Consider the following 25,159-nt stretch of genomic DNA (forward strand, 5'->3'; position numbering starts at 1 on the left):
GTCTCCCCAAAGGTGCATCGTGGGTCTGATGCTTTGAGGATGTCCTGAGCTCTGAGGCAACATACATACTACAGAAGTTTACATACACTTAGGTTGGAGTCATTAAAACTGGTTTTTCAACCACTCCACAAATGTATTGTTAACAAACTATAGTTTTGGCAAGCCGGTTAGGACATCTACTTTGTGCATGACGCAATTCATTTTTCCAACAATTGTTTACAGACAGATTATTTCACATATAATTCACTGTTTCACAATTCCAGTTGGTCAGAAGTTACATACACTAAGTTGACTGTGCCTTTAAACAGCTTGGAAAATTCCAGAAGATGATGTCATGGCTTTAGAAGCTTATGATAGGCTAATTGACATCAACTACTACACTACATGTGGATGTAGTTCAAGGCCTACCTTCAAACTCAGTGCCTCTTCGCTTGACATCATGGGAAAATCAAAAGAAATCAGCCAAGACCTCAGAAAAAAAATTGTAGACCTCCACAAGTTCGGTTCACCCTTGGGAGCAATTTCCAAATGTCTGAAGGTATGACATTCATCTGTACAAACATTAGTACGCAAGGATAAATATCATGGGACCACGCAGCCGTCATACCACTCAGGAAGGAGACACATTCTGTCTCCTAGAGATGAACGGACTTTAGTGCAAAAAGTGCAAATCAATCCCAGAACAACAGCAAAGGACCTTGTGAAGATGCTGGAGGAAATAGGTACAAAAGTATCTATATCCACAGTACAACGAGTCCTATATCGATATAACCTGAAAGGCTGCTCAGCAAGGAAGAAGCCACTGATCCAAAACCGCCATAAAAAAGCCAGACTACGGTTTGCAACTGCACATGGGGACAAAGATCATACTTTTTGGAGAAATGTCCTCTGGTCTGATGAAACAAAAATAGAACTGTTTGGCCATAACGACCATCGTTATGTTTGGAGGAAAAAGGAGGACGCTTGCAAGCCGAAGAACACCATCCCAACCGTGGAGCACGGGGCTGGCAGCATCATGTTGTGGGGGGGCTTTGCTGTAGGAAGGACTGGTGCACTTCACAAAATAGATGGCTTCATGAGGAAGGGAAATTACGTGGATATATTGAAGCAACATCTCAAGACATCAGTCAGGAAGTTAAAATAAAGTGGTGATCCGAACTAACCTAAGACACGGCATTTTTATTAGGATTCAATGTCGGGAATTGTGCAAAACTGAGTTTAAATGTATTTGACTAAGGTGTATGTAAACTTCTGACTTCAACTGTACATATTCTCTCTCTCTCTCTGCCTCTCTCTCTCTGCCTCTCTCTCTCTCTGTCTCTGTCTCTCTCTGCCTCTCAGCGGTGCCAGCTGTGCCTGCAGATGTGCCCTGCTAAGCCATCTGCTGTAAGAAGTGAAAGCTGTCCACAGACAGCCAGATAGACTGAGAGCACGTACATCAGGCTTCTCAGACACACTGTCATGACACACCTAGAGCATCTAATACTCTGGATGACTACCAAATGGAACCTTGTTCCACTACTTATTCAACTATTTATGCCACTACTTATTCCACTACTAATTCCACTATGTATTCCACTACTTATTCCACTATGTATTCCACTACATATCCCACTACTTATTCCACTATGTATTGCACTACTTATTCCACTATGTATTCCACTAGTTATTCCACTACGTATTCCACTACTAATTCTACTATTTATTCCAGAATGTATTCCACTACTTATTCCACAACTCATTCTGCTACATATTCCACTACGTATTCCACTACTTATTCCACAACTAAATCTGTTACGTATTCTGCTACGTATTCCACTACATATTCCACTACTTATTCCACTACTTATTCCACTATTTATTCCACTACGTATTCCACTACTTATTCTACTACGTATTCCGCTACTAATTCCACTATTTATTCCATAGCGTATTCCACTACTTATTCCACAACTAATTCCACTACGTATTCCGCTACTTATTCCACTACATATTCCACGACTTATTCCACAACTTATTCCTCTGTCCACTACTAATTCCGCTACGTATTCCGCTACGTATTCAACTACTTATTCCACTATTTATTCCACTACGTATTTCACTACTTATTCTACTACATATTCCGCTACTAATTCCACTATTTATTCCATAGCGTATTCCACTACTTATTCCACAACTAATTCCACTACGTATTCCGCTACTTATTCCACTACATATTCCACGACTTATTCCACAACTTATTCCTCTGTCCACTACTAATTCCGCTACGTATTCCTCTACGTATTCCACTACATATTCCACGACTTATTCCACGACTTATTCCTCTACTAATTCCACTACGTATTCTGCTACGTATTCCACTACTTATTCCACTACTAATTCCGCTACGTATTCCACATGAGTGCCACTTGGGACGCATACACTGTCATCAAGAAGCTTTACAGAATTTTGACAGAGGCTTAACAGAAGCTTGACAGAAGCTTGACAATCCCCTGAGTTGTTGAGTCATTCAAATACAAGACACTGAGAGACATGTTCAGCAACTCTTAGAAGACAATGAAATAGACTTCAATAGGAATACTTGTTTACTGTTTCCTTGGTAACATGTGTTTTTAACAATAAATAAGCAATGTGTGTTTTTAACAATAAACACGTTTTGGTTAAAGAGGAAGAAAGAAGGAATATAAACAACACAGCTTATGGAGGGATTTTCGTCCCCCAAACCCAACAAAGAGTTTTCTACAAAGAACATCCAAGGCCTCTGGAGACTATGAACCAAGTCTACATCCCAAATGGCACCCTTTTCTTTATGGTCCTTGGTCAAAAAGTAGTGCACTATTTAGGAAACAGAGTTCCATTTGGTTCGTAGTCTTCAGAGGCCTTGGGGATGGTTTCTGTAGTTGTTTTGGTATTGAAATGAGACTTAGAGCATTAGAGGAAGTGGGGGGCTTTAGAAACAAACAAGTAACACAGAGCAGCTGTCAATCAAGATTCTAGTTCCTCTGTTCTCAGGTCATCCAGTTGCTCACTGTTCCTACGGTAACTATAGCACTATACTCCGAGTCGATATTCACATAATATTACGGAATTCCCCTCGACCACAACCACAAATTGAGGGAAAACAAACATTCTTTCCCATTCACCCCCAGTGTAAAAGAGCTAACTTTGTTGTGGATTTTACACTGGGGGTGAATGGTGAAATGCTGCTGTGTTGTTCAATGTACATGTATCCAGGTAAAAAATCCCATACCTACAGATCGCAATGCTCCCAAGTAGGGAAATAGCCTGCGAGAAGAGCATTGCGGTTGCCGGATATTCGGCGTGGGAAATGTAGGGACCCGGTGGCCTAGTAGACTACACGTAGCTATGTGTGTGGAAGACATTACATCACAGGTAAGACATTTAACTTGTCTAGTATAGTTCATTCATAACTCCACTCACTGCTTGTAGCTGTATAGTCCATTTGTTTGCTTTGTTAGTCTTGGCTAACTTAATGTTTCTGGTCGGTAGCTAGCTAGCACTCACTCTCTCACGTGGCTGCTAGCTAGCACTCACTCTCTCACGTGGCTGCTAGCTAGCACTCACTCTCTCACGTGGCTGCTAGCGAGCACTCACTCTCTCACGTGGCTGCTAGCTAGCACTCACTCTCTCACGTGGCTGCTAGCTAGCACTCACGTCTCTCACGTGGCTGCTAGCGAGCACTCACTCTCTCACGTGGCTGCTAGCTAGCACTCAATCTCTCACGTGGCTGCTAGCGAGCACTCACTCTCTCACGTGGCTGCTAGCTAGCACTCACTCTCTCACGTGGCTGCTAGCGAGCACTCACTCTCTCACGTGGCTGCTAGCGAGCACCGTCATGAAAAGGGGTATGAGGGGAATAGGGCTCTGGTCAAAGGTAGTGTTCTATATAGGGAATAGGGCTCTGCAATATGATGTTTTTCTAAGTAGTGAGAACGCTCTGGAGCAGGAAATGTTGACCAGTAATATTAAGACATGTGGTATATTTCTTTAATGTAGTTTTGTAATTGACTAAATCAAGCAGACAACAAGAACATTTTGTTTGAAAAAGATCAAGTTGTGAGCCAATGGGGTAACCACAGGTTGTTTTCCCTACAGGCGGACGTTCTATTTAACAATGACTTGGTCTATCGGACTGTTCCTACGGTAACTATAAAACTATAGGACTGTTCCTACAGTAACTACAGAACTACAGGACTAGTTGTGCAAGAGAGAAAATGTACCGCCCAGCAACAATGATGTCAAATGTTTCCCTTAGAATACACATACACACTCACACAAACTCAAACTCAAACTCTCTCTCACACACACACACACACACACACACACACACACACACACACACACACACACACACACACACACACACACACACACACACCCACACAGAGCCCATAGCAAAAATTAGCCTGTGTTTTAAAGACAGCGAGATCAATGGTTGTGTGATTATTTAGTTTCCTAATAACTAGAGACAGGATCGATAGGTGATTCAACTTCCTGTGAAGACGAGCCCTGGAGCCTGGAACCCTAGACCTTAACCTTATTACACCTATATGGAGATAGGTAGGTGTGTGTGTGTGTGTGTGTGTGTGTGTGTGTGTGTGTGTGTGTGTGTGTGTGTGTGTGTGTGTGTGTGTGTGTGTGTGTGTGTGTGTGTGTGTGTGTGTGTGTGTGTGTGTGTGTGTGTGTGCGTGCGGCTTATAGAGAACACCATTAGACAAACAGCAGTAAAGGGTTGTTTTTAACTGTCATTCAGCCCTCCAGACAACATCCTTGTGTCACCCTACGACCTGCTGTAATCCTTTATCTTACCCTTATGAGCTCTTATGCTGCTCTTGTGTCACCCTACGACCTGCTGTAATCCTTTATCTTACCCTTATGAGCTCTTATGCTGCTCTTGTGTCACCCTACGACCTGCTGTAATCCTTTATCTTACCCTTATGAGCTCTTATGCTGCTCTTATGCTGCTCTTATGTCACCCTATGACCTGCCATAAGCCCTTATGTAACCCTTACGAACCCTTACAAACATAGGTGGGTAAACCGTGATCACTGTTAGCGGTGAGTAAAGTAACGCTCCCTATACTTTCAATGGGTTTACCCTCTACTACCCCACTGCTTACAAACTCTTGTGATACGCTTATGTCACCCTACGACCTGCTATAACCCCTTATGTAACCCTTACAAAACCTTTAAGTCACTCTCATGTCATTCGAGTTCTGCAGGAGTCATAACTTACACTGACCCTGTTAATCTCATTAATAACACTCTTTAGGCCCTGTAGTTCACACACACACACACACACACACACACACACACACACACACACACACACACACACACACACCGTGCTAATTAAATCAAAGGTTCAGTGAAGTGGTTAATAGAGGAAGAGAGGTGGAGGAAGATGAAGAGGAGGAGGATGAGGATGAGGAAGAGATGAAGAGAGGAGGAAGAGAGGAAGAGGAAAAGAGAGGAAGACAGGAACAGGAAGAGATGAGGAGGAAGAGAGGACGAGGATGAGGAAGAGAGGAGGAGGAAGAGATGATGAGAAGGAGGAAGAGAAGAGGGCGAAGAGAGGAAGAGAGGAATAGGAAGAGGAAGAGATGAGGAGGAAGAGAGAAAGATGAAGAGGAAGAGAGGAGTAGGAAGAGAAGGGTGAGGAGGAAGTGGAAGATAGGAAGAGAGGGGGTGAGGCGGGAGAAGAAGAGAGGACATGAGGAGGAAGAAGAGAGGAAGAGAGGAAGAGGAAGAGAGGAGGAGAGAAGGAGGAGAGGTGAGGAAGAGGGGAAGAGAGGAAGAGGAAGAGAGAAGGTGGAGGGGGAGAGGAAGTGAGGAGAGGAAGAGAGCAGGAGGAGAGGAAGAGAGGAAGAGAGGAAGAGGAGGAGGGGAGGAGGAGGAGAGGAAGAGGAGGAGAGGAGGAGGACGAAAGGAGGAGGAAGAGAGGAGATGAAGAGGAATAGAGGAGGAGAGAAGGAGGAGATGAAGAGGAATAGAGGAATAGAGGAGGAGAGAAGGAGGAGAGGAGAGGAAGAGGGGAGAGAGGAAGAGCGAAGGAGAGAAGGAGGAGAGGAGAGGAAGAGGGGAGAGAGAAGGAGAGTAGAGGAAGAGGGGAGAGAGGAAGAGGAAGAGAGGAGAGGAGGAGGAAGAGTGGAGTAGAGGAGGAGGAGGAGGAGAGGTCACAATATTCCCCTCAGATCAGATCCTCACTCTAACCCCCTGCAGAGAATAAATACAATAAACAATACAATAATATCTACATGTCACAGTCACACTTGACTGTGAAATGTTTTTGTCTTACCCTACCTTATTTGAATGCACTGACTGTATGTGGCTCTGGATAAGACATCAAACTGACTGTATGTGGCTCTGGATAAGGCATCAAACTACTTCTACGCTCGCTTCGAGGCAAATAACACTGAAGCATGCATAAGAGCACCAGCTGTTCCTGGAAGACTGTGATCAAGCTCTCCGCAGCCGATGTGAGTAAGACCTTTAAACACGTCAACATTTACAAGGTCGCAGGGCCAGATGGATTACCAGGATGTGTACTGCGAGCATGCACTCACAAACTGGCAAGTGTCTTCACTTACATTTTCAACCTCTCTGTCTGAGTCTGTAATACCAACATATTTTAAGCAGACCACCATAGTCCCTGTGCCCAAGATCACTAAGGTAACCTCCCTAAATGACTACCGACCCGTAGCACTCATGTCTGTAGCCATGAAGGGCTTAAAAAGGCTGGTCATGGCTCACATCAACACCATTATCCCAGAAACCCTAGACCCACTCCAATTTGCATACCGCCCAAACAGATCCACAGATGATGCAATCTCTATTGCACTCCACACTGCCCTCTCCCACCTGGACAAAAGGAACACCTATGTGTGAATGCTATTCATTGACTACAGCTCAGCATTCAACACCATAGTGCCCTCAAAGCTCATCAATAAGCTTAGGACCCTGGGACTAAACATCTCCCTCTGCATCTGGATCCTAGACTTCCTGACGGGCCACCCCCAGGTAGTAAGGGTAGGTAACAACACATCCGCCACGCTGATCCTCAAAACAGGGGCCCCTAAGGGGTGTGTGCTCAGTCCCCTCCTATACTCCCTGTTCACTCATGACTGCACGTCCAGGCACGACTCCAACACCATCATTAAGTTTGCCGATGACACAACAGTGGTAGGCCTGATCACCGACAACGATGAGACAGCATATAGGGAGGAGGTCAGAGACCTGGCCGTGTGGTGCCAGGACAACAACCTCTCCGTCAACGTGATCAAGACAAAGGAGATGGTTGTGAACAACCGGAAAAAGAGGACCGAGCACACCCCATTCTCATTGACGGGGCTGTAGTGGTGCAGGTTGAGAGCTTCAAGTTCCTTGGTGTCCACATCACCAACAAACTAACATGGTCCAAGCACACCAAGAAAGTCCTGAAGCAGGCACGACAAAACCTATTCCCCTCTCTGGAGACTGAAAACATTTGGCATGGGTCCTCAGATCCTCAAAAGGTTCTACAGCTGCACCGTCAAGAGCATCCTGAAAGGTTGCATCACTGCCTGGTATGGCAACTGCTCGACCTCCGACCGCAAGGCACTACAGAGGGTAGTGCGTACGGCCCAGTACATCACTGGGGCCAAGCTTCCTGCCATCCAGGACATCTATACCAGTCGATGTCAGTGTAAGGCCATTAAAATTGTCAAAGACTCCAGCCATCCTAGTCATAGACTGTTCTCTCTGCTACCGCACAGCAAGCGGTACCGGAGCGCCAAGTCTAGGTCCAAGAGGCTTCTCAACAGCTTCTACCCCCAACCAATAAGACTCCTGAACATCTAATCAAATGGCTACGCAGACTATTTGCATTGCCCCCCCAACCCTTACACTTCTGCTACTATCTGTTGTTATCATCTATGCATTGTCACTTTAATAACTCTACCTACATGTACATCTTTCCTCAATTACCTCAACTAACCGGTGCCCCCGCACATTGACTCTGTAATGGTACCCCCCCACCCCCCCCCCTGTATATAGTCTCGCTGTTGTTATTTTACTGCTGCTCATCAATTACATGTTACTTGTATTTCTTATTCTAATTCGTATTAAAAAAAAATCCAACTGCATTGTTGGTTAGGGGCTCGTAAGTAAGCATTTCACTGTAAGGTCTACACCTGTTGTATTCAGCGCATTTGACTAATAATATTTGATTTGATTTGAAGGACTTATAAACTCATACATTTCTGTCCTGTATAATAGATGAAGGATTTATAATCTCGTACATTTATTTTTTCTTATTCCATCTAATATTGAGAGCTTTGCTAAAGGTCTGTTTATATGAAGAGGAGAGGAGAAGAGGAGGAGGAGAGTACAGTCATGGCCAAAAGTTTTGAGAATGACATAAATATTAATTTCCACAAAGTTTGCTGCTTCAGGGTCTTTAGATATTTTGTCAGATGTTAGTATGGAATACTGAAGTATAATTACAAGCATTTCATAAGTGTCAAGGGCTTTTATTGACAATTACATGAAGTTGATGCCAAGAGTCAATATTTGCAGTGTTGACCCTTCTTTTTCAAGCCTTTTGCAATCCACCCTGGCATGCCGTCAACTTCTGGGCCACATTGTGAATGATGGCAGCCCATTCTTGTATAATCAATGCTTGGAGTTTGTCAGAATTTGTGGGTTTTTGTTTGTCCACCCGGTTCTTGAGGATTGACCACAAGTTCTCAATGGGATTAAGGTCTGGGAAGTTTCCTGGCCATGGACACAAAATATTAATATTTTTTCCCCCGAGCCACTTAGTTATCACTTTTGCCTTATGGCAAGGTGCTCCATCATGCTGGAAAAGGCATTGTTCATCACCAAACTGTTCCTGGATGGTTGGGAGAAGTTGCTCTCGGAGGATGTGTTGGTACCATTCTTTATTCATGGCTGTGTTCTCAGGCAAAATTGTGAGTGAGCCCACTCCCTTGGCTGAGAAGCAACCCCACACATGAATGGTCTCAGGATGCTTTACTGTTGGCATGACACAGGACTGATGGTAGCGCTCACCTTGTCTTCTCCGGACAAGCTTTTTTCCGAATGCCCCAAACAATCGGAAAAAGGATTCATCAGAGAAAATGACTTTACCCCAGTCCTCAGCAGTCCAATCCCTGTACCTTTTGCAGAACATCAGTCTGTCCCTGATGTTTTTCATGGAGAGAAGTGGCTTCTTTGCTGCCCTTCTTGACACCAGGCTATCCTCCAAAAGTCTTCGCCTCACTGTGCATGCAGATGCACTCACACCTGCCTGCTGCCATTCCTGAGCAAGCTCTGTACTGGTGGTGCCCCGATCCCGCAGCTGAATCAACTTCAGGAGTTGGTCCTGGTGCTTGCTGGACTTTCTTGGGCGCCCTGAAGCCTTCTTCACAACAATTGAACTGCTCTCCTTGAAGTTCTTGATGATCCGAGAAATGGCTGATTTAGGTGCAATCTTACTGGCAGCAATATCCTTGCCTGTGAAGCCCTTTTTGTGCAAAGAAATGATGATGGCACGTGTTTCTTTGCAGGCAACCAGAGCTGATAGAGGAAGAACAATGATTCCAAGCACCACACTCCTTTTGAAGCTTCCAGTCTGTTATTCGAACTCAGTCAGCATGACCCCATTATTTATATTTCTACTTTGCACTTTCTTCCACTACAAATCTACCATTCCAGTGTTTTACTTGCAATATTGTATTTACTTTGCCACCATGGCCTTTTTTGCCTTTACCTTCCTTATCTCACATCATTTGCTCACTTTGTATATAGACTTATTTTTCTACTATATTATTGACTGTATGTTTGTTTTACTCCATGTGTAACTCTGTGTTGTTGTTTGTGTCAAACTGCTTGCTTTATCTTGGCCAGGTTGCAATTGTGAATGAGAAGTTGTTCTCGACTTGCCTACCTGGTTAAATAAAGATGAAATATATATATTTTTTTTAAATGACAGAGTGATCTCCAGCCTTGTCCTCATCAACACTCACACCTGTGTTAACGAGAGAATCACTGACATGATGTCAAGGCGGCTCAAGGAAGCAGGAGGGGTGAAGTCAAGCGCAGGTGACACAAGTCCGTGAACACACGTTTAATAGGTATCCACTCTGTCCCCAAAACTAGGTTGGGCAGGGCGAAAAATACAAAAGCCCAGAATACCAGCCCACACACAATGTAGGGAAGCAGCACACAATAAACTCTGCAAAACCACAGGCAGAGGGAAACACCTGTTCCTCAGACGAAAATCGTTCTGACGTAAAATAATCACGCACAAACAACAAGCCTACATAGCAAGACTAAATACCCCCCCCTAGTAGGCCGACGACCGCCGAGTGCCGCCCGGGCGAGGAGGGGCACTAGCTTCCGTCGATGTCGTGACACATGTCAGCTGGTCCTTTTGTGGCAGGGCTGAAATGCAGTGGAAATGTTTTTTTGAGATTCAGTTCATTTGCATGGCAAAGAGGGACTTTGCAATTAATTGCAATTCATCTGATCAGTATATGCAAATTGCAATCATACAAACTGAGGCAGCAGACTTTGTGTAAATTAATATTTGTGTCACTCTCAAAACTTTTGGCCACGACTGTAGAAGAAGAGAATATAAGAGAAATGAGAGGAGGAGAGGGGAAGGGTGAACACAAGCACACACACAAATGATCACACATAGACTGGCCTCATACAGTATGTCACGTCATGATAAGAATATTCACTTGGGAATCACCTGGTGTGTGTGTGTGTGTGTGTGTGTGTGTGTGTGTGTGTGTGGGCTTGAGACAAATCTTACACATCTGATTTATTCACTTGGCAGTTTGATTGACTGGATCGGATGAAGGCTGTTGAGATGAGAAACATCATGTTCTCTCCTCTCCACATGCACACACACACACACCAACACACACACACGCACATACAGTTTAAGTCAGAAGTTTACATACACCTTAGCCAAATACATTTAAACTCACTATTTCACAATTCCTGACATTTAATCATAGTAATAATTCCATAATTCAGAGACAGAAACAGCAGTGCAGTATAGATTCTACCCAGGCATCTGCTGTCTCCCTGTTCTTAATGCAAAGAAAGAGAGAAAGACAAAGAATTAGGTAGACAACAGAGAAGGAGAGAGAGAACTGAAAAAGAGAGAGAACGAGAGAGAAAATAACAGAGAAAGAGAGAGAATGAAAAACAAAAACAGGGAGAGGGAAGGAGAGAGAGAAAACAGATATGAGTAGAACAACACCAGGTCTGTAAGGGTCCTGTGTGTAGCTGGTGTAGAGAGTCAGGCGCAGGACAGCAGATATGAGTAGAACAACACCAGGTCTGTAAGGGTCCTGTGTGTAGCTGGTGTAGAGAGTCAGGCGCAGGACAGCAGATATGAGTAGAACAACACCAGGTCTGTAAGGGTCCTGTGTGTAGCTGGTGTAGAGAGTCAGGCGCAGGACAGCAGATATGAGTAGAACAACACCAGGTCTGTAAGGGTCCTGTGTGTAGCTGGTGTAGAGATTCAGGCGCAGGACAGCAGATATGAGTAGAACAACACCAGGTCTGTAAGGGTCCTGTGTGTAGCTGGTGTAGAGAGTCAGGCGCAGGACAGCAGATATGAGTAGAACAACACCAGGTCTGTAAGGGTCCTGTGTGTAGCTGGTGTAGAGAGTCAGGCGCAGGACAGCAGATATGAGTAGAACAACACCAGGTCTGTAAGGGTCCTGTGTGTAGCTGGTGTAGAGAGTCAGGCGCAGGACAGCAGATATGAGTAGAACAACACCAGGTCTGTAAGGGTCCTGTGTGTAGCTGGTGTAGAGAGTCAGGCGCAGGACAGCAGATATGAGTAGAACAACACCAGGTCTGTAAGGGTCCTGTGTGTAGCTGGTGTAGAGAGTCAGGCGCAGGACAGCAGATATGAGTAGAACAACACCAGGTCTGTAAGGGTCCTGTGTGTAGCTGGTGTAGAGAGTCAGGCGCAGGACAGCAGATATGAGTAGAACAACACCAGGTCTGTAAGGGTCCTGTGTGTAGCTGGTGTAGAGAGTCAGGCGCAGGACAGCAGATATGAGTAGAACAACACCAGGTCTGTAAGGGTCCTGTGTGTAGCTGGTGTAGAGAGTCAGGCGCAGGACAGCAGATATGAGTAGAACAACACCAGGTCTGTAAGGGTCCTGTGTGTAGCTGGTGTAGAGAGTCAGGCGCAGGACAGCAGATATGAGTAGAACAACACCAGGTCTGTAAGGTCCTGTGTGTAGCTGGTGTAGAGAGTCAGGCGCAGGACAGCAGATATGAGTAGAACAACACCAGGTCTGTAAGGGTCCTGTGTGTAGCTGGTGTAGAGATTCAGGTGCAGGACAGCAGATATGAGTAGAACAACACCAGGTCTGTAAGGGTCCTGTGTGTAGCTGGTGTAGAGAGTCAGGCGCAGGACAGCAGATATGAGTAGAACAACACCAGGTCTGTAAGGGTCCTGTGTGTAGCTGGTGTAGAGAGTCAGGCGCAGGACAGCAGATATGAGTAGAACAACACCAGGTCTGTAAGGGTCCTGTGTGTAGCTGGTGTAGAGAGTCAGGCGCAGGACAGCAGATATGAGTAGAACAACACCAGGTCTGTAAGGGTCCTGTGTGTAGCTGGTGTAGAGATTCAGGCGCAGGACAGCAGATATGAGTAGAACAACACCAGGTCTGTAAGGGTCCTGTGTGTAGCTGGTGTAGAGAGTCAGGCGCAGGACAGCAGATATGAGTAGAACAACACCAGGTCTGTAAGGGTCCTGTGTGTAGCTGGTGTAGAGAGTCAGGCGCAGGACAGCAGATATGAGTAGAACAACACCAGGTCTGTAAGGGTCCTGTGTGTAGCTGGTGTAGAGAGTCAGGCGCAGGACAGCAGATATGAGTAGAACAACACCAGGTCTGTAAGGGTCCTGTGTGTAGCTGGTGTAGAGAGTCAGGCGCAGGACAGCAGATATGAGTAGAACAACACCAGGTCTGTAAGGGTCCTGTGTGTAGCTGGTGTAGAGAGTCAGGCGCAGGACAGCAGATATGAGTAGAACAACACCAGGTCTGTAAGGGTCCTGTGTGTAGCTGGTGTAGAGAGTCAGGCGCAGGACAGCAGATATGAGTAGAACAACACCAGGTCTGTAAGGGTCCTGTGTGTAGCTGGTGTAGAGAGTCAGGCGCAGGACAGCAGATATGAGTAGAACAACACCAGGTCTGTAAGGTCCTGTGTGTAGCTGGTGTAGAGAGTCAGGCGCAGGACAGCAGATATGAGTAGAACAACACCAGGTCTGTAAGGGTCCTGTGTGTAGCTGGTGTAGAGATTCAGGTGCAGGACAGCAGATATGAGTAGAACAACACCAGGTCTGTAAGGGTCCTGTGTGTAGCTGGTGTAGAGAGTCAGGCGCAGGACAGCAGATATGAGTAGAACAACACCAGGTCTGTAAGGGTCCTGTGTGTAGCTGGTGTAGAGAGTCAGGCGCAGGACAGCAGATATGAGTAGAACAACACCAGGTCTGTAAGGGTCCTGTGTGTAGCTGGTGTAGAGAGTCAGGCGCAGGACAGCAGATATGAGTAGAACAACACCAGGTCTGTAAGGGTCCTGTGTGTAGCTGGTGTAGAGATTCAGGCGCAGGACAGCAGATATGAGTAGAACAACACCAGGTCTGTAAGGGTCCTGTGTGTAGCTGGTGTAGAGAGTCAGGCGCAGGACAGCAGATATGAGTAATCAACGTTCTTTACTCAAAAAGACAAATATACAACGTTACATAACGAGCCCACAAAGATGGACCGAAATACAATAAACAATCACTCACAATCACAACATGGGGAACAGAGGGTTAAATAATAAACAATCACTCACAATCACAACATGGAGAACAGAGGGTTAAATAATAAACAATCACTCACAATCACAACATGGGGAACAGAGGGTTAAATAATAAACAATCACTCACAATCACAACATGGAGAACAGAGGGTTAAATAATAAACAATCACTCACAATCACAACATGGGGAACAGAGGGTTAAATAATAAACAATCACTCACAATCACAACATGGAGATCAGAGGGTTAAATAATAAACAATCACTCACAATCACAACATGGGGAACAGAGGGTTAAATAATAAACAATCATTCACAATCACAACATGGAGAACAGAGGGTTAAATAATAAACAATCACTCACAATCACAACATGGAGAACAGAGGGTTAAATAATAAACAATCACAACATGGGGAACAGAGGGTTAAATAATAAACAAGTAATTGGTAGAGTGAAGCCAGGTGTGTAAGACAAAGACAGAACAAATGGAAAATGGATCGGAGGAGGCTAGAAAGCCGGTGACGTCGACCGCCGAATGCCGCCCGAACAAGGAGAGGGACTGACTTCGGCGGAGGTCGTGCCAAAGTTTTCACACACTACTAATCTCTATCTCTCTCTCTCTCTCTCTCTCTCTCTCTCTCTCTCTCTCTCTCTCTCTCTCTCTCTCCATCCTACTGGATGGTGATATTAGTGATGTAGAACCTACTGGATGATGATGTCAGTGTAGTGATGTAGAACCTACTGGATGGTGATATTAGTGATGTAGAACCTACTGGATGGTGATATTAGTGATGTAGAACCTGCTGGATGGTGATATTAGTGATGTAGAACCTACTGGATGATGATGTCAGTGTAGTGATGTAGAACCTACTGGATGGTGATATTAGTGATGTAGAACCTACTGGATGGTGATATTAGTGATGTAGAACCTGCTGGATGGTGATATTAGTGATGTAGAACCTACTGGATGGTGATGTCAGTGTAGTGATGTAGAACCTACTGGATGGTGATATTAGTGATGTAGAACCTACTGGATGGTGATATTAGTGATGTAGAACCTGCTGGATGGTGATATTAGTGATGTAGAACCTACTGGATGATGATGTCAGTGTAGTGATGTAGAACCTACTGGATGGTGATATTAGTGATGTAGAACCTGCTGGATGGTGATATTAGTGATGTAGAACCTACTGGATGGTGATATTAGTGATGTAGAACCTACTGGATGGTGATATTAGTGATGTAGAACCTACTGGATGGGGATATTAGTGATGTAGAACCTACTGGATGGTGATATTAGTGATGTAGAACCTACTGGATGGTGATATTAGTGATGTAGAACCTACTGGATGGTGATATTAGTGTAGTGATGTAGAACCGACTGGGTGGTGATATTAGTGATGTAGAACCTGCTGGGTGGTGATATTAGTGATGTAGAACCTGCTGGATGGTGATATTAGTGATGTAGAACCTACTGGGTGGTGATATTAGTGATGTAGAACCTACTGGATGGTGATATTAGTGATGTAGAACCTGCTGGGTGGTGATATTAGTGATGTAGAACCTACTGGATGGTGATGTCAGTGTAGTGATGTAGAACCTACTGGATGGTGATATTAGTGATGTAGAACCTACTGGATGGTGATATTAGTGATGTAGAACCTGCTGGATGGTGATATTAGTGATGTAGAACCTACTGGATGATGATGTCAGTGTAGTGATGTAGAACCTACTGGATGGTGATATTAGTGATGTAGAACCTACTGGGTGGTGATATTAGTGATGTAGAACCTACTGGATGGTGATATTAGTGATGTAGAACCTACTGGGTGGTGATATTAGTGAATGTAGAACCTACTGGATGGTGATATTAGTGATGTAGAACCTACTGGATGGTGATATTAGTGATGTAGAACCTACTGGATGGTGATATTAGTGATGTAGAACCTGCTGGGTGGTGATGTCAGTGTTGTGATGTAGAACCTACTGGATGGTGATATTAGTGATGTAGAACCTACTGGATGGTGATATTAGTGATGTAGAACCTGCTGGATGGTGATATTAGTGATGTAGAACCTACTGGGTGGTGATATTAGTGATGTAGAACCTGCTGGGTGGTGATATTAGTGATGTAGAACCTGCTGGATGGTGATATTAGTGATGTAGAACCTACTGGATGGTGATATTAGTGATGTAGAACCTGCTGGATGGTGATATTAGTGATGTAGAACCTGCTGGATGGTGATATTAGTGATGAAGAACCTGCTGGATGGTGATATTAGTGTAGTGATGTAGAACCTACTGGATGGTGATATTAGTGATGTAGAACCTACTGGATGGTGATATTAGTGATGTAGAACCTACTGGATGGGGATATTAATGATGTAGAACCTACTGGATGGTGATATTAGTGATGTAGAACCTACTGGATGGTGATGTCAGTGTAGTGATGTAGAACCTACTGGATGGTGATATTAGGGATGTAGAACCTACTGGATGGTGATATTAGTGATGTAGAACCTGCTGGATGATGATATTAGTGATGTAGAACCTACTGGATGGTGATATTAGTGATGTAGAACCTACTCGATGGTGATATTAGTGATATAGAACCTACTGGATGGTGATATTAATGTAGTGATCAATAAATAATAGTGCTATATTAGTGGTCTCCTCTTTGAGCCATAGTCACACAGAATTAATTTGACTTCTTCTTCCGCTTCGGAGAGTAAGTTTTTGGCAATTTGACAAATCAGGTAGCTCTGAAAGGATTTGCAAGGATACATCAACTTCACCAGCGGTGAGTTAGAGGATTTGAAAAATCGTTTTGAAACGATGCCAAGTCAGACCCTCCAGCTTTTACTTGCTCTCTACTTACCTTTAAAGGGTCCACTGGGATTTTCACAGATGTTTAGTTCTTTTCAAATTACGGAGTGGGACTTTAAGTTAACGTTCCACCTCCATCCTCCTACATACTGGCATGGATATATTTGAATAGATGTATTTTAAACGTAGGGCCAGTTTCCTGGACACAGACTACGCCTAGCCCTTAAAAGCACTTTATATGGAGATTGAGCTTCTGTCATTCAGAAGTAAGTTTAGTCCATGTTCAGGAACCTGGCCATTAAAATACTACTTTAGATACAAGGTTCATGTTGATACATTTATTTTGTTGGTATGATACCTCTTTCTCAGCCCCCCTTCTTTAAGGAAAAACTCTTCCTCCCTTCCTCCTTCCATCCCTCATCCATCTAAGATATACTGTACAGTATTTCCCTTTATTGACACTTATTCAGTCTTTTAATATATATGCTATGTATGTGCATATTGACAGTTGACAAAGAACCCATTTGACAGATGTTTCAACAGTGTAATGTAGTGCTCATATTGACAGATGTTTCAACAGTGTAATGTAGTCTTCATATTGACAGATGTTTCAACAGTGTAATGTAGTGCTCATATTGACAGATGTTTCAACAGTGTAATGTAGTGTTCATATTGACAGATGTTTCAACAGTGTAATGTAGTGCTCATATTGACAGATGTTTCAACAGTGTAATGTAGTCTTCATATTGACAGATGTTTCAACAGTGTAATGTAGTCTTCATATTGACAGATGTTTCAACAGTGTAATGTAGTGCTCATATTGACAGATGTTTCAACAGTGTAATGTAGTGTTCATATTGACAGATGTTTCAACAGTGTAATGTAGTGTGCATATTGACAGATGTTTCAATAGTGTAATGTAGTCTTCATATTGACAGATGTTTCAACAGTGTAATGTAGTGTGCATATTGACAGATGTTTCAACAGTGTAATGTAGTGCTCATATTGACAGATGTTTCAACAGTGTAATGTAGTGTGCTTATTGACAGTTGACAAATAACCCATTTCACAGATGTTTCAACAGTCTAATGTGTCTTTCTCAATGACACTGTCTGTAATATTACTTAACATTCTAATAACAATGAAATGAGCCTCGCTTCAACACACACACACACCTTTTTAGGAAGAATATACTCCTCACTTTCAAACACTGGCAATTGCTTCATAGTAATTTCACACTCCCTGAGCTCTTAAGCGATGGCGTGTGTGTGTGTGTGTGTGTGTGTGTGTGTGTGTGTGTGTGTGTGTGTGTGTGTGTGTGTGTGTTGTGTGTGGTGTGGCATGACCTCATTTTCAAGGCACATTCATATAAAGGTTGATACTATAGTTGTGAAGTACATAGCTACTCTAGGAGACAGGCCATGGTAGCTTAAGGCAATTCCTGATTCAAATGAAAAGCTCAATTAAAGAAGAATGTTAGAACACATCTCTTCTTCTGTGTTAGTTCATAAATACCCCTTGTTAAGATGAGCTGTTTTTTAGGTTAATATTCATTTTTATTTATCCTCTCAGCTATGTTGTTGTTGGTGGGGGTGGTGGAGATGGTGGTGATGGAGATTGTGGTGGTGGAGGTGGTGGAGGTGGTGGTGGAGGTGGTGGAGGTGGTGGTGGGTGTGGGACGGTGGTGGTGGTGATGGAGATGGTTGTGGAGGAGGAGGTGGTGGTGGAGTTGGTGGTGGTGATGTGATGGAGGTGGTGGTAGTAGTGGTGGGAGTAGTGGTGATGGAGGTGATTGTGGTGGTGGAGGTGGTGATGGTGGAGGTGTTGGTGGTGGTGAAGGTGGTGGTGGTAGTGTTGATGGTGGTGGTGGTGAAGGTGGTAGTTTGGTGGTGGTAGTGTTGGTGGTGGTGGTGAAGGTGGTGGTGGTGGTGGTGGTGGTGGTGGTTGTTTTGGTGGTGGTGGTGGTGGTAGTGGTGGTAGTGGTGGTAGTGGTGATGGAGGTGATTGTGGTGGTGGAGGTGTTAGTGTTGATGGTGGTGGTGGTGGTGATTGTGGTGGTGGTGGTGGGGGTGGTGGTGGAGGTGGTTGAGGTGGTGGTGATGGTGGTGGTGGTAGTGGTTGTTTTGGTGGTAGTGGTGCTTGTGGAGTTGGCAGTGGTGGTGGTGGTGGTGTTGGTGGTGGTTGTTTTGGTGGTGGTGGTAGTGGTGGTAGTGGTGGTAGTGGTGGGAGTAGTGGTGATGGAGGTGATTGTGGTGGTGGAGGTGGTGGTGGAGGTGTTAGTGGTGGTGGTGGTGGTGAAGGTGGTGGTGGTAGTGTTGGTGGTGGTGAAGGTGGTGGTGGTAGTGTTGATGGTGGTGGTGATTGTGTTGGTGGTGGAGATGGTGGGGGTGGAGGTGGTTGAGGTGGTGGTGATGGTGGTGGAGGTGGAAGTAGTGGTGGAGATGATGGTAGTGGTGGTCAGGGAGGTGGGGGTGGTGCAGGTGGTGGTGATGCTGGAGGTGGTGGAGGTGGTGGTGGTAGTGGTTTTGGTGTTGGTGAAGGTGAAGGTGGTGGTGGTAGTGTTGGTGGTGGTGGTGGTAGTAGTGGTGGTAGTGGTGGGAGTAGTGGTGATGGAGGTGATTGTGGTGGTGGAGGTGGTGGTGGAGGTGGAGGTGGTGGTGGTGGTAGTGGTGTTCGTGGTGATGGTGGTGGTGAAGGTGGTGGTGGTAGTGGTGGTGATTGTGGTGGTGGTGATGCTGGAGGTGGTGGAGGTGGTAGGGATTTTGGTAGTGGTGGTGGTGGTGGTTGTTTTGGTGGTAGTGGTGGTTGTGGAGTTGGTGGTAGTGGTGGTTGTGGAGTTGGTGGTGGTGGTGTTGGTGGTGGTTGTTTTGGTGGTAGTGGTGGTTGTGGAGGTGGTAGTGGTGGTTGTGGTGGTGGTAGTGGTGGTAGTGGTAGTGGTGGTGGTAGTGGTAGTAGTGGTGGTGGTGGTGGTGGTGGTAGTGGTGGTGGTGGGAGTGGTGGTGGTAGTGGTAGTGGTGGTAGTGGTGGTGGTAGTGGTGGTAGTGGTGGTAGTGGTGATGTTGGTAGTAGTGGTGGTGGTAGTGGTAGTAGTGGTGGTCATGGTGGTGGTCGTGGTCATGGTGGTCATGGTAGTGGTAGTGGTGGTTGTGGTCGTGGTAGTGGTGGTGGTAGTGGTGGTAGTAGTAGTGGTGGTAGTAGTGGTGGTGGTAGTGGTGGTGGTAGTGGTGGTAGTGGTGGTAGTAGTGGTAGTAGTGGAGGTGGTCGTGGTGGTGGTAATGGTGGTGGAGGTGATAGTAATGGTGGTGGTGGTGGTGGTGGTAGTGGTGGTAGTAGTGGTAGTCGTTGTGGTAGTCGTGGTGATTGTAGTAGCAGTAATAATGGTGTTGGTAGTAGCAGTGGTGGTAGTAGTGGTTGTAGTGGTGGTAGTGGGGGTGGTGGGTTGAGGTCAAATGAGGCTTGGCTATTTTGTTCGTCCTACTCTCGCATGCACACGCTTCTACACACACAGGGCCTGTATACGTCAATAGGGACATGAGACAGGGAGGGAATAGAGGGAAGATCAGAGATGAGAAATGGAGAGACGATGGAGTGAGAGAGGGAGGGGAGGAGAGGAGTGAAGGGGAAGGAGTGATGTCTGAGAAAGAAAGATGAGAGAGGAACCTAAAGCTGACACTTATTAGTCAAGTGAGGGATGAGAAAAGAGAGGAGGGAAGGGAGGGAGAAGGACAGAGGGAGAGAGAAATGGATGGGAGAAGGGACTGAGGGAGAGCGAAAGGGAGAGAGGAGGGACGGAGGGAGAGAGAAAGGGAGAGAGGAGGGACGGAGGAAGAGAGAAAGGGAGGGACGGAGGGAGGAGGGACGGAGGGAGAAACGGAGGGAGGAGGGACGAAGGGAGAGTGCAATCGATGATAAGTCTAATGAGAGTCTGCCTTTAGGTTTTAGAGGACAAAAACATTCACAAATACATTCACATCTTTATGTAGTAACATTACACTTGCCACACACACACACTCACACACACACTCACACACACACTCACACACACACACACACACACACACACACACACACACACACACACACACACACACACACACACACACACACACACACACTGGTGTAGAGTTCTTAAGTAAAAAGTACTGCTTAAGTAGTTTTTTAGGGTATCTGTATTTTATAAAACTATTTACATTTTTGACTACTTTTACTTCTACTTCACTACATTCCTAAAGAAAATAATGTACTTTTTACTCCCTACATTTTCCCTGACACCTAAAAGTACTAGTTACATTATGAATGCTTAGCAGGACAGGAAAATTGTCAAATTCACGCACTTATCAAGAGAACATCAGTGGTCATCCCTACTGCCTCTGATCTGGCAGACTCACCAAACACAAATGGATCTTTTATAAATGATGTCTGATTGTTGGAGTGTACCCCTGGCAGTCTTACATTTTAAAAACAAGAAAATGGTGCCGCTTGCTTTGCTTAATAGAAGGAATTTTAAATTACTTACACTTTTACTTTTGATACTTAAGTATATTTTAGCAATTACATATACTTTTGATACTTAAGTATAATTATAACCAAATACTTTTAGACTTTTACTAAAGTAGTATTTTACTGGGTGACTTTTACTTTTACTTGAGTAACTTTCTATTAAGGTATCTATACCGCTAACTTTCTGCAATCACCATCTCCTCACCAAGGTCCTCAGGCATGAGGCATTATTCACACTATCGAATTGGGAAATAATAATTGGAAATCGTCAAAAATGTATCTTATTCAATTATTCATTTTCTCAATGTGTCCCTTACAGGCTGAGTTCAAAGGGTCCCACTCACTTTCACTGTAGGCTTATCTATGGGTCCACAGGAAGCTTAACCCAAACACCAGATGGCAGCCTCTAATTTAATATCAGTCCCAAGGCTCAATCCCCCTGTTCTTCTTGTGACCTTGTATTGAAACTTTGGCTTCTTCAAATGACTAAAATCTAGGACTATTAGAGTGCTATCTGGAAGTCACTAATAACATATTACCATTCACATACTGTCAACACTAATTCAATTTGACATCAACTGATAGACCATGTGTCACGCCTTGATCTGTTTCATCTGTCCTTGTGCTTGTCTCCACCCCCCTCCAGGTGTCGCCAATCTTCCCCACTTATCCCCTGGGTATTTATACCTGTGTTTTCTGTCTGCCTGTGCCAGTTCGTCTTGTTTGTTCAAGTCAACCAGCGGTTTATAATTCCTGTTTTTCCCGTCTCTCTTTTTCTCGTCCCCCTGGTTTTGACCCTTGCCCTTCCTGACTCTGAGCCAGCCTACCTGACCACTCTGCCTGCCCCTGAGCCTGCCTGCCGTCCTGTACCTTTGCCGCCACTCTGGATTAACGGCCCCTGCCTGCCTTCACCTGTCGTTTGCCTGCCCCTGTTGTTGCAATAAACATTGTTACTTCAACACAGTCTGCACTTGGGTCTTATCTGAAACGTGATACCATGAGTACCATGAATCTTTCCACATTACTTTTTTTATCACTGGCTTTGTTACTTTCACTTGTCTCCATATCTGTTTCCTTCAACTCAGACCCTTTACTCTTTCCAATAGGAAAGACCCTCTCAATCACTACTGCTAATACACACGGATCACTCTCAAACTACGTTCGGCTTTTACCCCTGTTGTAAGGTTTAAAAACAAACAAAACGAACATGATAACATCTGTTCACCAGGAGGCCATTGTCCCCTTTTACTTTCTCCTTATTGGAAGGCGTTGTTTGTATTTTAGTCTACCCTAATAGTGTTACTGTATATATTTATTACCCATTTCCGTTGGATATTCACTTCCTGCTTCACACTCATTAATTAAATGTCCATTATTTAGAGATTAATTATGTACTGCGCCAAAATTATAAAAATCATTGGCCAATTCAGAAGGGGAGGGATACACGTTGGAGGGAAATTCCTTTTTAAGGTAATGTAGTTTTTGAGACTAGAGTTTCTTTCCAGGATCAACATTCATTATAACTGGGCTAGCACTGTCTATCAGTCCGCTGTCATTGGAGTGCTCTGTCCATAATGAGTCTGGCACCTGAGACAGAATAGACACAGCCAGTTTCCCACTCCGTCTCGGGGAGTGGTTACATTTTGCCTACTCACAAATTGGTTTAAAACTTCTTTGTTGGGGATATCAATGAAAACTCCATCTGCAGTACTATAAATTGAAGCATTAAGTTAAGTTAACCAGTCTCTACCTAGCAAGTTAAACGGGTGAGTAGGTGAATAGAAAAAAATAATGTTCAACATTCATTGGTCCTATTGAAAACAACAGTATTCTATACTGACCCAACAGTATTCTGTACTGGCCCAACAGTATACTGTACTGGCCCAACAGTATACTGTACTGGCCCAACAGTATACTATACTGGCCCAAAAGTATACTATACTGGCCCAAACATATTCTGTACTGGCCCAACAGTATACTATAATGGCCCAACAGTATACCATACTGGCCCAAACATATTCTGTACTGGCCCAACAGTATACTATACTGACCCAACAGTATACTATACTGACCCAACAGTATTCTGTACTGGCCCAACAGTATACCATACTGGCCCAACAGTACACTATACTGGCCCAAAAGTATACCATACTGGCCCAAAGGTATACAATATTGGCCCAACAGTATACTATACTGGCCCAAACGTATTCTGTACTGACCCAACAGTATTCTGTACTGACCCAACAGTATACTATACTGGCCCAACAGTATACTATACTGACCCAACAGTATACTATACTGACTCAACAGTATTCTGTACTGGCCCAACAGTATACCATACTGGCCCAACAGTACACTATACTGGCCCAACAGTATACTATACTGGCCCAAAGGTATACAATATTGGCCCAACAGTATACCATACTGGCCCAAACGTATTCTGTACTGACCCAACAGTATTCTGTACTGACCCAACAGTATACTATACTGGCCCAACAGTATACTATACTGACCCAACAGTACACTATACTGGCCCAACAGTATTCTATACTGGCCCAACAGTATTCTGTACTGGCCCAACAGTATACTATACTGGCCCAAAGGTATACTATACTGGCCCAACAGTATACTATACTGGCCCAAACGTATTCTGTACTGACCCAACAGTATTCTGTACTGACCCAACAGTATACTATACTGGCCCAACAGTATACTATACTTGCCCAACAGTGTACTATACTGGCATAACAGTATACTATACTGACCCAACAGTATTCTGTACTGACCCAACAGTATACTATACTGGCCCAACGGTATTCTATACTGGACCCAACGGTATTCTATACTGGCCCCAACGGTATTCCATACTGGCCCAACGGTATTCCAAACTGGCCCAACACTCTCCACACCTTAGCACACATCGTTAGACCGCTGTGCCACTTGGAAAGTCAATTAGGCTATTCTAAGAATTGGAAGCAGAGAACAATTGAAAGCGGCAGCTCTAGTCGTTTTATTTTACTACACTTCCATTTTTATAATGTTATTTGAGGATTTATTTTAAATCTGGCTTTAGGCTAAAAACAAACTGCTAACTGCTAGCCTCCGGGCCCAAAACCACCTGTCTCTCATGGCTTCGCTCACCCCTGGATGTACCACCTGCCAGTATCTGAGCCAGAGAGTCGCTGAGCTGGAGGGGAGAGTATCTGTCTTGCGCCAGATCAAGGAGGACGAAGAACTCCTGGACTCCATGGTTGCACAAACCACCTCCAAAATCGACGACGTCACCTGCCCCTGGCTCGGCACCTCAACTTTTGGGGAGCCTGTAAAGGAGAAACTCCATTCGGTTTCCTTAAACGAGCCATGGCCCAGGCTAGGAGCTAAACCGAAGGGCCTGGTCTGTTCCACCCCTTCTGCTCCGCCTCAGGATGCCTGGATTGCTGTCCGGGGAGTAAAGCACTCCAGGAAACGGAATCCATCAAATGTTTCGGAGATGCTACAATTGGGGAGAAGATTCGAGGTCCTGGAAGACCTGGAAGTGCATTCCAATCATACTGTACAGGGTCCCTCCGCTACATCTCTACTGCTGCCGTCTCACTCTCAGGTGGAAGTGCCCAAGCATACTCATCTGCGCTCCTTGCCCGCCGCTAGGTCGTCAGACTCAGCTGCTAGCCCCCCTCAACCTGCTAGGAGGCAGATCACCCGGGAGAGGCCCTGTCATTTACCCAGTAAACCCATCTGTAGTCCTTCCGTTCTCGTAGTGGGTTCATCCATGGTCCGAAACGTTTCCATCCGGAAAGCTGAGACCTTCTGCTACCCTGGCGCTAGGATCCCTGACCTAAATTCCATGCTACCGCTACTTATTAGCAAGCACTCCGCCGCTTCAACTGTCATTGTCCATGTTGGGTCTAATGACATTAAACTCCAGCTGTCAGAGAAATTGAGAGACGATTTTAAAACATTGATAAATACGCTGCTGGAATCTGGGAAGCA

At 44.8% G+C, this 25,159-nt stretch overlaps 1 protein-coding gene across 1 annotated transcript in view; it reads right to left on the bottom strand.

The window, feature by feature from the left end:
• Positions 1 to 18,241: 18,241 nt before the first annotated feature.
• The window catches only part of LOC106564140 (basic proline-rich protein), a 38,885-nt gene continuing 31,967 nt past the window's right edge, over positions 18,242 to 25,159 (bottom strand). Inside the window, 5 exon segments of the mRNA XM_045713287.1 lie at positions 18,242 to 18,346; positions 18,349 to 18,412; positions 18,454 to 18,548; positions 18,551 to 19,725; positions 19,867 to 19,978. Coding sequence (XP_045569243.1) covers positions 18,242 to 18,346; positions 18,349 to 18,412; positions 18,454 to 18,548; positions 18,551 to 19,725; positions 19,867 to 19,978 — 1,551 coding nt within the window.

The sequence above is a fragment of the Salmo salar genome, chromosome ssa02 (genome assembly GCF_905237065.1).
Source record: "Salmo salar chromosome ssa02, Ssal_v3.1, whole genome shotgun sequence".
NCBI lineage: Eukaryota > Metazoa > Chordata > Actinopteri > Salmoniformes > Salmonidae > Salmo > Salmo salar.